Source organism: Balaenoptera physalus (assembly GCF_965194825.1).
Source record: "Balaenoptera physalus genome assembly, chromosome: 12".
NCBI lineage: Eukaryota > Metazoa > Chordata > Mammalia > Artiodactyla > Balaenopteridae > Balaenoptera > Balaenoptera physalus.
Window position 1 is genome coordinate 82,437,263 of NC_138897.1, and position 13,648 is coordinate 82,450,910.

Below are 13,648 nucleotides of genomic sequence, written 5' to 3' on the forward strand. Positions count from 1 at the left end.
AGGAGAACTCAGGTAACCTGAGTACCTCACCTGGGCAAGCGCTGCTTTGTCCTGGTTTGTGCTGCAGTCACTTTTACATCCTCTGACCAGCGCTGGGTGGACATACTGGTAGGCAGGGAGCAGGATCATTCAAAGAGGGAAGCAAAGAGTTTGGCGTGGGGTTTTCTGCAAAGCAGGCCTCCGAAATGAAGCAAATATCACCCAGAACACATCTCTACCAGATTCCTCGGGGCTACGTTCCCAGGATGTTAAATGGGGGGAGGCCTGCTCTGAGAGACAGGGCTCTGCGCCCAGCCTGCAGGACAGAGAACCTGGAGGCGCCCAGTCGGACAAGAGCCCGGGGGGTTCCCTGGGTTCCCTGGCTCTCTGAAAAGGGTGCAGAAACACTTCAGCCTCACACGGCAAACAACTGAAGCTTAATATTTTTCTATAGCCAGGTTCGTGCCTAAACCTACGAAATGAAAAGAGATCCTAGGAGGTGAAATATACTTACTAGACCAGTCTTTTCATTTCCTGGGGTTCAATTAGCCTAGATTTAAGTCGTAAGGAGGATATAATCTTTATACAAGTTGGGATGATTTCTCTTGCCCCATTTCCCTTCCACCCTGGCTATTAACTGTGAGGCTGCCGAGAGTTCATTTCCTTCTGACCACAGAGTCAGAGCACCTTCCGCAGACACCACAGCCCAGAGGATTCTCCTTTCTCTGGCAGAACGGACTCTACTGCTGACATACTTAAGGGTGGAAGTGTCTCAGAGGGAGTGAGCCTGGCCTCCCATTCCATCAGAAATCCCTTTCATAGCATCCTTAACAAACAGTCACCTTAGCCTTCATTTGCTTACGCCTTGTAACGGGCAATTCGCTCATTCAAGAAGTGGCCTTTTTTTATCCGTTATGGATTGGGATATTCGTTTTCAAAAAACTTTTTATTTTAAGATAATTACAGACTCACATGCAGTTGTAAGAAATAATCAGAGACATCCTATATACCCTTCACCCAGTTTCCCCTAATGGTAACATCTTATAAAACCATAGTACAGATCACAACCAGAAAACTGACAGTCATACTATCATTGACCTTACTCAGATGTCACCAGTTTTGCATGTATTCATGTGTGTGCGTATTTAGTTCATGCAATGTTATCACATGTACACTCGTGTGACCACGACAGTCAAGACACAGAACGGTTTCATCACAGGATTCCTTGTGCTACCCTTTTATGGCCACACCTCCCTCCCTTCTTGCCTACCTAATCCCAGGCAGCCACTAATCTGCTCTCCATCTCTGTGATTCCGTCATTTGAAGAAGGCTATGTAAATGGAATCATGCAGTATGTCACCTCTGGGGATTAGCTTTGTCCACTCAGCATAATGCTCTAGAGATTTACCCACGCTGTTGCACGTACCAGTGGTTTCTTCCTCTTTATTGCTCAGTCATATTCCATTGCATGGATGCATCACAGTTTAACTACGTGCCCACGGAAGGACGTTATGAATAAAGCTGCTATGAACATTTGTGTGCCGCTTCCTTCCTTCCAACAGCTTTACTGAGCTGCAATTCATATACCATACAATTCGCCCAAAGTGCACAATTCCACAGCTTTCAGTGTATTCAGAGAGTTGTACAATCATCACCATAGCCATTTTAGAAAATTTCATCAGCCTTCATATCCTTTAGCCATCACCCCCAACCCCTTCCCCATCCCTAAACAACTATTAATTTACTTTCTTTCTGTCTATATTTGTCTATTCTGGATGTTGCACATAAATAAAATCATATAATATGTGGTCTTTTGTATCTGGCTTCTTTCACTTAACGTTTTCGAGGTTCATCCATGGTGTAGCAGCTATCAGTACTTCATTCCTATTTATGGCAGAATAACATTTCAGTGTATGGATAGACCACATTTGGTTTACCCACTCATCAGTGGTTGGACATGTGTATAGGGTTTTTTTTGGCCACGCTGCACGGCTTTTGGGATTTTAGTTCCCCAACCAGGGATTGAACTCGGGCCCTTGGGCAGTGAAAGCATGGAATCCTCACCACCGGACCGCCAGGGGATTCCCGTGTATCGGTTTCTGTATGAACACAGATTTCCATTTCTCTGGAATAGATGCCCAAGAGGGCAACTGCTGGGTCACGTGCTAAGTGCCTGTCTTGTTTGTCCAAAACTGCCCACACTCTTTTCCAGGGTAGCTGCACCACTTTACGTTCCCACCAGCAATGCGCGAGGGGTCCAGTTTCTCTGCATCCTCGCCGGCATTTTGTGTTACTCTTGTTTTTTTTCTTTTAGCTATTCTGACAGGAGTGTGTATCTGCCTGTTTTTCCTCTGAGCAGAAATCTGATTCCCAGTAACATCTGCTGTGCGTCTCCGCCCTGCAGGCTCCTCTAATCTGCTATAGCCTGGTTAGTTCACACCTCTCCCCTCTAAACCAAGGGACCCCCACATTAAAAGCTGGATCCAAGATGTGGTCACACCACAGGGTGGGGATGGGACCTCTGGGATTTGGACCATGTAAGTCCTTTGAGCTGCATTCTACAGCTGGCTCGTGTGAACCCTGGAGTCCATTCAGAACCCCAGATCTTTTTCCCAAATAAAAAGAGGTTAGGCAAGGACTCCTGCATTCTGTCTTTGGGACAGTCCCTTAATGGAAGAATTGATTCCTCCGCATTTTTTTGTTTCTGCCTTGTAACTATAATCATCTTCCCAGGTGGGCCCCTCATTTTCTTAGAATGTAGTGATCCCAGAGGCAGAAGCGGGCACTTTGAAACGGGCACAGTACTTAGCTCACAGTGAGCACATGTTACGTATTTATAGATTGGTCTTGATAAGCATCATAGACATGGAAAATCACAGGCATATTCCAAGGACTTAATAGATATGAGCCACATGGATACGTGAGAAGAGGCACGTCTCTATCCCTTGAATGTGCCACGGGAACAGGAGCAGAGAAAGGGAGTGACTGGGAGCATGAATCCGACTCTGCCACTTGCTCGGGGTTTTATGACTGTGCAGCCATCTGCCTCATCAGCGGCTGTTCCCCAGGCTTGTGCGGGAAGAAACAAATGAAATCATGAGCACAAAGGCACTTCAGGCCCCGGCAGGGCCCGCTGGTAAGGGCTGTGCAAACATCCGGAGTACTGTCAACAGTCCTCCCTCTCACGGCAGAGAACACGCCCATGAGGGATACTGACAGAGCGATGCCGCTGCTACAGCTGACGTCCACGCAGCTAACAGGCAGCCCTGAACCGGAGGTGTTGCCGAACCCCCAAACACATGCACACACGTGGACAGATCAACTGAGAAGTGCAACTCTGGCACCACGCCGTGGCCCCTGTTATGTGTGATGCATCGAGGGTGAGGAAAGGGTGGGCGTGTGGAGTGGAGCTGACGCCTCCCTCGGACTGCCCTGACCCCAGATCGTCCAGCTCGTTGCTTAGGACCTAAATATAGGGGTCATTCTTGACTCCTGTTTGCATCACGGTCCTCATTAAAGCCATCAGCAGGATTCTGAAAATGCACCCCCCGGCACCGATCTGGCACCCCACTTCCACGGCTGACACCTGGTCCAAGTCACGATCACCTCTGGCCCACGGGACTGCGAAAACCTCCCTTCGGGTCTCCTCACAAGATATTTCACAGATGGAAGTCAGATCCCACCACTCCCTCCACTCAGAACCTCCAGCTGCTGAGGAATAAAACCCAAAGACCTGAAGAGCACAGGGCCGAGAACAGCCAAGGCAGTCTTGAAGAACAAAGACACCACAGAGCAAGCTATTACAAAGCCACAGTAATTAAGACAGTGCGTATTAGCACAAGGGTAGACAAACAGACCCGTGGAACAGATTAGAGAGTCCAGAAACAGACCCTCGCATACACAGTCCCCTGATTTATGACAAAATCAATACTGCAGAGCAGAGGGGAAAGAATGGTCTTTGCAATAAATGATGTTGGACCAACTGAATCTCCATGTGGGAAAAAAAAATGTCCCTTGATCTCTACCTCACGCCATACACAAAAATCAATTCCAGATGGATTACATACCTACCTGTGAAAGGTCAAAGATTTTAGAGGAAAACATAGGAGACTGTCGTCATGAGCTTGGAGGAGGCAAAGATTTCTTAAATAGGACACAAAAGGTTCTAACCAGGAAGCGAAAAAATAACAACTTGACAATATTTAAAATTAAGAGACTCAGTTCATCCAAGGACACCACTAAGCTACCCACAGAATGGGAGAGGGAGGGGATGCAATCATATATCCACCAAAGGACTTGAACCCAGAATATATAAAATTATATAAAAAGTAATTAAGAAAATTAATAAGAAAAAAAGACAATCCAATTTTAAAAAATGGGCAAAAGACTTGAATAGGCATTCTACAAAAGAGTATAGCCAAATCATGATAAATGTATGAAAAAGCATTTGATTTCCTTAGCCATCAGGGAAGCACAAATTAATATTACATGACGATGCCACTGTATACTCACCAGACACGCCTAGAAAGAGAAAGACATACACTACCAAGTGCTGGCGAGGACAAGGGGTAACCAGAACACTCATGGAGGAAGGGCAAACTGATACAACTACTTTGGAAACCTGCTTGGCAATATTTACTGAAGCTGAAGTACGCACACCCCATGACCCAGCAATTCCACTCCTACAGGTACAACCTATAGAAGAGCATGCACATGGCCACCAACAGACATACACAAGAATGTTCCCAGGAGCATGTGTTACTCAAAAAAGACAAAATGCTGCAAACTACACATTCACTGAGTCCAAATGTCCCACTCTGGCGGGGATGCTGATTGATAGTCACGGAGGCTACGTACACACGGGGGCAAGGAGGCATGTGGGAAATCTCTATATCTTCCTCTCAATTTTGCTGTAAACCTAAAACTGCTTGTAAAAAACAGTCCTACAACAAAACAAACCAAAAAAAAAGCCCCAGCAAAGTCAGAGGAGCAGGGATACCTCTGATGAGAAAAGCGGGTCAGAGTGGGGACGTGGTTTGCAGAAATGAACACAGCAATTCTCTGAGCTGAGACCTTATCTTCAGCAGGGTCAGTGGGGCTATAGCTTTACCTGTAATGTTTGTATGTCTCATAAAAGGGGGAAGAAAAAAATACCTTATGTGTGTAATTAAACCTAGAAAACAGAGCCAAAACCCCTTAGGGCATGCCCCATCTCCCTGCAGGCCCTGGGTTTAATTTAGTCCAGGGGTCAGCAAACTTTCCCCCCATAAAGGGCCAGATAGTATTTTATAACCTTGTGGATCCTCTGGTCTTTGTCATAACTACCCAACTCTGCTGCTGCAGCCTAAAAGCAGCCAGTGACAACAAGACAATGAATGAGCATGGCTGGGTCTGATCAGTGGATGCAGTGCCTTTTTAGGGTCGCTCTGCGGGGGTACACTTGGTGGGAGATGAGCGGGGGTGGGGAGGCACCTGGGGACAGCTGCGCCCTCCTTACCCCACCCCCCTTTCAGAACCTGGCTGAGGGTTTTCTCCGCCACCTCCCCCACCCCCAACCCCCCTTCTGGAATGGTCCAGGCTGGCTCTTGTGAACTGCCCAAGCCTGTTTTTTGCAGAGTTTCTCCCTAATGAACGGGAAGTGGCCCCATGCGTCCCCGGGCCCCTGCGGAGAGCAGGTTACAGGGCTTGCAGCTTTTGGAAAAGTGCTGCTGACAACCAGGAGTTAAACGGGCAGTGACCCTGCCACTGGGCGGGGGACAAGGGGGGAGTGCGTGAGAGGAACTCGGCAGGCAAGCTGTCTTCAGCCCTTCCTCCATGGTCACGGTCACTGCGAGAGGAAATGAGGAGGAAAGGAGGCCTGGGACAGACGGACGCTGCCCACAAAGTGGGCACAACAGGTGCACCGGGGACAGGAGATGCAAGCCCAGTAATTAAGGCCTCCAGACACCTGTTGTGTGCTCACCCATTCACACCCCTGGCAGGTGGTTCACACCTCTGAGGAAGAGGGAAAAAAAAGGCTCAGATGAAAAGCTCTCCATCTGTAGCCTGCAGCCGAAGGCCTAGCCTGCCAGAGATGGTGGCGTTTCTGCCAGCGGCTCCCACCTGACATCCCTGACCTCCAGGGACAGTACCCCAGGGGTGGGGGTGAGGGGGCTCCAGAGTGAGAAAGACCTGGCTGTGCCGCTTCAGAGCTGTGTGACCCTGGGCAAACTCCTTAACCTCTCTGTGTCTCACACGCCCTATCTTTATCAGATTCCATAGGGCAAGGCTTTGCACAGTTAAATCTATGTGATCAGCAAACATTTACTGAGAACCATCTACGTACCAGGGGCCTGTGGCCACTGCAGCAAACCAGACAGCGTGTCTGGGGGTGGGGAGTGAGGGACATGAAACAGCCGCATGGACAGCACTCCAAGGGGAGCTGTAAGGCGGGCTGGGTGGAATGGGAATGGGGGCCGTGGGAGAAGAGGACAGGCCAAGCTACCCTGGCTGGGGGGGTCAGGAGTGAGCCAGCGGAAGGGTGAGCTGAAGGCCTCATTTTCAACAGCAAGAATTCCAGCTAACTCTGCTTGCTCTGTGCCAGGCACTGTTCCCAAAACCAATCCTTATAACTTCCTGCTAAGGTTATATGTCATCTGGAGGTCTATGCCCATTTTCCAGATGAGGAAACAGACACAGAGAGGGTAAGTGACTTGCCCAAGGTCACACAGCTAGGAAGTGGTGGAGGTGGGACATGAACCCAGGCGGGCTGGACCCAAGCTGCATGTCCTTATCTGACTGCACTGTAGACTTAAGCTATACCATCATCATCACCTAAGAAGGATGCCTCTGTGCTGTGGACATTTTTCAAATCGAGGCCAGCCTTTAAGGGGCAGGATCGCTGAATGCGATACATTACCCGGGGCGCTTGTAAGTGAAGTCGCAGGAGGGGGAGGGGCCAGAGAGGGGCTGTCTGGTCCCCATATCCGCTGTGACGCTCAGCCAGGAATCATGAACTCTGTGTCTACCAGGCTGGTGGGTAAGAAAGAGCGAAGTGGGCCGGGTGGGAAGTTCAAGAGCAGGTGTGAGCAGCCACTATGAAGAGCAACGGCCAAGGCCACATAGGAACCCGGGCCTGATGGAGTCAGATCTGTCGATTTTTTTCCCAGGTCAGAAACCAGGGTTGGATGTGAAAGTCCATGCTCGGCAAATACGGGACACCAACTCATCCCCACCACCCTGACCCCAACACTGTGTGGGCCCAAGTAAGCCACACCAGGGGCCGCACCTACCCTGCTAATTTGCAACCTTTGCTATAAGGAGAGAGGCACTGAATCAACGATGGCACCTGCTTCTCAGGTGAGCCTTTCACTGCCTGGGGAGGGAGGAGAAGTGGGCGTGACTGTCAATCCTCTCCTGCAGATGAGGAAACTGAGGCTGGCCGACTGCCAAAGTACACTCTGGCTCCGAATCTCCTGATCTTTCCATTGGTTTTCGGGCAGGATTGGCTACATAGTTTGCTGGGCCCAGTGTAAAATGAGAATTTAGGGCCCCTTGTTGGAAAATTAAGAATTTCAAGATGGCGACAGGAGAGCATGAAACCAAGTGTGAGGCCTTGAGGGACTACACAGGTCAGATGTTCACAAGGCTGGCCCTGTCTGGAGAACCTCTTTCTTGGAAGATCACTGTCTTCCAGAAACCAGGTGCCTCAAATCAAGGCTGCCCCTGGAGTACAAAAGAAATGCGCAAGCTGAGGGTCCTTCCAGCAACAGCCCCTTGACCTCTCTGTGCCTCAGTTTCCTCATCTAGAAAATGGACACAACAATAGTTCCACCAGGCCGGGCTGTTCTGAAGACACACTGATACCATGAGTGCCCAGGATGTGGTCAGCTCAGTGTCCGAGGCCTCCTAGGTGCTCGCGGGCACTAGCCACCTGGTTCCCAAGGGGTCTTTGCTATCTCAGCGCCATCACTTGAAATGTGGGTGGGAATGAGACCCTTCCATCAAATGCTTTGGCTCTGCACACACGCGCTTGTGCGTCAGGACGGGAGGTCCTGAATGCAGAGGCTTCCACTGAGCGAACGGACTTTGGCTCCATGGAAGCATCTGAGGGGCTATTCTCTGAACCACACTTCTGCCCTGGGGTCTTTCAAGTCCAGGCTTTCGGATGGAGGCAGGAAAAGAATAAAAAAACAACTTAGCTTAGGGAGGGTGGGAGGGAGGCTCAAGAGGGAGGGAATATGGGGATATGTGTATACGTATAGCTGATTCACTTTGTTGTACAGCAGAAACCAACACAACGATGTAAAGCAACTGTACTCCAATAAAGATATGAAACAAAAAACAACTTAGCAAAACAACTTAGCACAGGCATGCACATGCGCACACACACCTACCCCACAGTCAACCCGGAGAGCAGGGGGATGCCCACGTTACATCTTTCTTCTTCTGGAATCGATACTGACTTAACACTGTGGGCACCTGCTGGGTGAGCCGAGGACCACTGCCATCCTTGCTCTGGCTGTGGGCTGAGGCGTTGGCTCCCTGCATCCATGTGCACCCTTGCACGGGCTGGGGAACCCCGGTTTGTCCTCCACATTTCCTTTCAGGGCTTGAGGAGGACCAGCTCGGCCTCGCCCTGTGTCTCACATTCCTTACTGACCCTCTCTGCCCCAGAACCTAGCTGGAGCGGGAGGGGACTACAGTGGAGGGCGCGGGGAGCTGGGAGGGAGGGAGATAATTAGGGAAAAGAGGAAAAAAAAAAGGATATGTTGCAGAGAACTTCCAAGGATTCAGCACTACTGTGACACGGGCTCTGTCTAGAGTCAGACCTGCCCTGGGTTCAGAGCCTGGAGCCGCTGGCTTTGTGCTGTTTAATAACCACAGCTAATGCTAGCTAACTACCCACTCCATACCAGGTGCTGTATTAAGTGCCCCACATGCATAATCTCACTTAATCCTTTTAACAGCCCTTGAGGCAGCCACATGGTGAGGGAGCTGGGTGCCAGCCCGAGCCATCCGACAACCCAGTGGGTAGGGATTTGGGCTCTGGAGCTGGTTTCTTCACTGGGAAATGGAGCCGATGACAAGCACTCCGCGGGGCTGTAATCAGGCAAAGCGCTTCAGCCCACGGAGCCCGGCACAGAGGTCGCGCTCGAAAAATCTACTTCATGATAATGATAAACGCTAGCATCATTACCACAATTCGTAGCACATGTTATCACCAGTATTATGACTACTGTTTTATGCCAGGGGAAACTGAGGCCCAGAAAGGGGGCGGCAGAGAGAGAACTGCCGTCTCCTAATTCACTGCTGTGTCTACTCTCTGACTTTTCTAAAGGGTGAGCCTCCAATTGTCCCAGAGGACGATCCCGCAGAGGCATGGATCTGCAGGGCCTCCTGGCACCCACCTGGCTGGGTTTAAGGGGTTGGGGTGTGGTGCAGTGAGGCCCGGATGAAAGGCTGGTGGCCTCCAGGAAAGGCCCAGGCAAACACCGCCTCGGCTGAGAAACCACTGCCCCCAGCGCACGGGCAGGGCCCCCAGCGCACGGGCAGGGCCCCCAGCGGCGGGGGAGGGCGGGCGAGCTGCTGTCCCCCAGCGGGCTGTCTCAAGAACCAGACCGTGCCCTCCCACGGCGCTGCACTCATGCCCTCACAACCTGGGTGTGTCACTGTGCGACTGTCACTGTCGCTTTCCTTCCTGGTCCTTCACAAACAGTGAATTCCTTGAGAGAGGACCCTGTCTCCCCTGAAATGGCTACGTGCCGGGCGCCTAGCACAGTGCCTGGTGCAGACGACACACGTGCGGGATGGTGGTTCCACTAAGGGATAACAGCATTCCTCCTCTGCAGCGCTGCTCTGCTGCTTAATAAAAGATACAGCATAGGAAGGCGTGTAGCAGAGCCCAACACACAGCGAGCTGGTGATTTTGATTATGCCCGGTGGGATAACTCCATGAAAACTGCCTGGCAAAATGGACTGGACTGGTTCCCCTAAACCCTGACATCTTCCCCTGGCTCTGACCTTTGCCGGCCACTGGCTTTGTCTGAAACTGGGTCTGTGCTTTCCTGGCGGAGCTTGTCTCCCAGAGAAGGCTCACAGCGATCCCTGCTGCCCGCGCTCGGAACGGCCTCAAACCCCCGGCCAGAACGCACAACAAAGCCAGGCTCCAAGCAGGCTCTGGATTTCCAGGGGTTGATGAAAACTACCACCAGAACAATGGCAGGAAGACGAGACACCACATGTAATGATGTTTGGGGGACACTAATTCCCTGTCTTCTCAAAATAAACATAAAACGTGAGATCAGACAAAGCGCTTTTCCCTTCCCGTTGTGGTCTTTTGTTTCCCTGGATAAGTGTCACCCTCAACAGACTGCGGAACCAAGCGAAACTGTCATTTCGGCAGGATGCTGTTTCCTGATCAACACGTGCTGCTCAGAGCAATCCCGTTTTGATCTGGCAGTTCTTATATTGGACTCTTTAAAAAGCAGGAGCGTGGCTGAAACCAGCAGCCGTGTGAGGCTCGGGATACATACCTTCTCGTGACGGCGACCCACTCCCCTTGACTCGTCTCCCCAGACGCTGGGAGACGGAAAACAGCCTCCTGCAGATGGTGACCCCACCTTACCAGGCTGTTAACTACCACGCAGGGGACCCTGGGATCATAGCTAAGACCCTGCTACTAAGAAATCGACAGGGTCCCCGTCTTTGCATCAGCACTGGGCTGATGTCTGGTAATGAATTGTGTGCCAGTGTATGATTTAGAATGGGGGGGAGGACGAGAGGGATTTTTAAAGCAGACCCTTCAAGTGGTTCCCCATTCTTTACACCACGGAGTAGGAGCAAAGAGGGTAGATTTCACACAAAGATAACACATACTTTCCAGTCTCCAAAATCTAGGACTTCTACTTTGCAACCACAGCTGACCTGGCCAGATGCTAATTGGTAATCCTAATCGGGATTTAGCTCTCCTGATCTTCATGCCAGAACCGGACAAATGCAGGTTAAACAAACAAGGTCTAGTACACGGAATCCTAAATGTTCACCCCTATGCAGGCCACAGGGCTATCGGTCCCCAGAACACTCCTAGATTGCAGCCGAGCTTCCATGATCTGCTTGGTTGGGGCCAATGTCATCTGCCTTAGGTTCTGAGAGCTAGAAGGGTCTGTTCTCTGTGCCACACAGCACACGCCTGGAGAGTGCCCTGGCTTTATAAACGTTTCCCCCTTATGCCCTCTCTCTAAAGACGTTTCATCCAAGGCTTGGTGCTGGGTGATACCTAACTTATCTGAAAAACCAAACAGTGTAATGTACTGGCATAGGGGTTGCAAACTCGTGGCCCCTGGGTTATATCCGGCCCTCAGGTAGACGTTGTCCCACACAGAGTGTTTTTAGAAAATGAATTAGTTTTCCAACTCAAGAATCCAGATTGCCAGTTTCTCTTTCAAAACGCGGGAAGAACTGGTCCTACGACATCTGCGTCCCTGCCCAGCATCTCCGCTGGCCCTCCAGTCGGCCAGTTCCCACCCAGTCTGCTCTGCCAGGTTGTTTGCTGCCTGGCCCCAAGAGACCTCTGAGTTTTGACTCCTGTGCTGTAGCAGCTGCTGGTGGACTGCATTATTTTGGCAGGCGATCCTCCCTCATCTCAAAGCGAGCTTTCCATAGACAGCAGTGCAGACCAGTGCTGCCCGACCCTGGCTGGATATCAGAATCCCCTGGGGCGCTCTGATCCAAATACCAGCATCTGGGCTCCACCCCTGACCAACCGAATGCAACTTTCTGGGGGTGGAGCCTGAGCAAAGGTGTATTTATAAAAGTCACCAGGTGATTCAAATGTGCAGAGAAGGTATTGGGCCACTGGCTTAAACCAAAGGATGATTTGGGCGGCAGGATTTCAGGCAGATCATGGGCAGAGCTGGGCGTCAGCCGCCTGGGTCCCTGCCCCTCCTGCAGGTAGCTGGTGGGGATGAAGAAGACTGACTGCCCTGTTTGGACATGTTTCTGCCCAGCAGTCTGGAGAGCAATGTCTGAGATTAAGGGAGACACATCAAAGGCAGCCAGAAGACGACCTTTGAGAGGCCACCGCGCTGGCCTTCGGCAGATCATCGAGGACACGAAGGCCCAGCAGGCTCCCCCCGACACGACGGCCCCGCGGACCGGACCAGCGCCTCTCACCTGAAGAGCTCGCGGATCTCGCGGCTGTCAGCCTGGAAGGGGATGTTCCGCACCAGGATCTTGGAGGTTGTCTGCTTTCTGGGCACTTGTTTCTTCCGAGCGGATGTCAGGGCTGGCCTGGAGGGTCAGGGGAGAGGCTTCAGGTCATTCGGGGCCTCGGCAGCTGCTGCCCTCTGCTGACTCCACCGGCCCCCTCCCCCGCCCCAGCACTGATGCTCTGGTCCTCTGCTCAGGTGAGGGACTCGGGGACTCTGCGTGAACGCGGCTGAGAGGAAAGGGGAAGGAGGCGGGCTCCCCTGGGTGGCACGCAGCCTAATTATCTTCTCCCCCCAACAGCTGTGGATGTCCAGTCGGCACATCCTACCCTGGGGTGTCTGCTGCCCTTCATCTGAGACCCTCAGGGGCTAGCAGGGACTTGAGGACAGAACTCTGATGGGGGTGGGGGCAGTCTCTCCCTAAACCCAGTCTCCTCTGTCTCTTTCTTCTCCCTAAACCCAGTCTCCTCTGTCTCTTTCTTCTCCTTAAACCCAGTCTCCTCTGTCTCTTTCTTCTCCTTAAACCCAGTCTCCTCTGTCTCTTTCTTTGCAGGTGCCCAGAAAGATGCCGGCTGTGATTATGAGGACGGTTATGACTCACTTCAAGTCTGCTCCAGGTCACCTCCTCCCTAACTGTCTCCACTAAAATAGCAGCCCACTCCCACCCCCACCCCTGGCTCGATTTTCCTGGCACTCATCACTATCCAAGAGCATATTACATATTCAGTCATGTTTCTCTTTACGGTCTGTCCTCTAGGGCTGTGCCGTCCAACACGGCAGCCACCAGCTGCACGTGGCTAACAGTTAAATCGATATTAAAATGACACAAAATTAAAAATTCAACTCCTCAGTTGCTGGGCTAGCCAGCCTCCAAGATGGTTCCCAATGGTCTCTGCCTCTTGGTATTCATGCCCCTTGTGTACTCCTCTCCTGCTCTGAGACTAGGTCATAAAAGACATTGCTGCTTCCTCCCTATTCTCTCTTGGATCACTCGCTCTGGGGGAAACCAGCTGCCAGGCTGTAAGGACACTTGTGCAAGCCTAGGGAGAGGCCAACGTGGTGAGGAACTGACGCCTCCTGCCAACAGCCATGTGAGTGTGCCATTTTGCAAGTGAATCCATCAACCCCAGTTGCGCCTTCAGATGAGACTGCAGCCCTGGCCAACGTCTTGACTGCAGCCTCATAAGAGATGCCAAGACGGAACTTCCCAGCTAAGCTGCTCCTGAATTCCTGACCCTCAGGAACTGTGACATAATAAATGTTTGCTGTTTTAAGCTGTTAAGTTTTCGGATACTTGGTTATGTGGCGATAGATAATTAACACAGTGGTAGTTGCCACGTTTCAAGAGCTCAAATGCCATGTGTGGCAAGTGGCTACCACGCTGGGCAGTGCAGATGTAGAACATTATAGGATGTTTTCATCATCACAGAAACTTCTATCAAATAGTGCTGCCCTAGAATGTAAACCCCATGAGGAATCTC

The 13,648-nt window shown here is 51.2% G+C and overlaps 1 protein-coding gene across 2 annotated transcripts in view; it reads right to left on the minus strand.

Moving 5' to 3' along the window:
- Positions 1 to 13,648, minus strand: part of RBM19 (RNA binding motif protein 19) — a 124,379-nt gene that overhangs the window by 69,888 nt on the left and 40,843 nt on the right. For both annotated transcript variants that reach the window (XM_082416784.1, XM_082416785.1), the window contains exon 21: positions 12,133 to 12,249. In XM_082416784.1, coding sequence (XP_082272910.1) covers positions 12,133 to 12,249 — 117 coding nt within the window. The remainder of the gene's footprint in view (positions 1 to 12,132; positions 12,250 to 13,648) is intronic.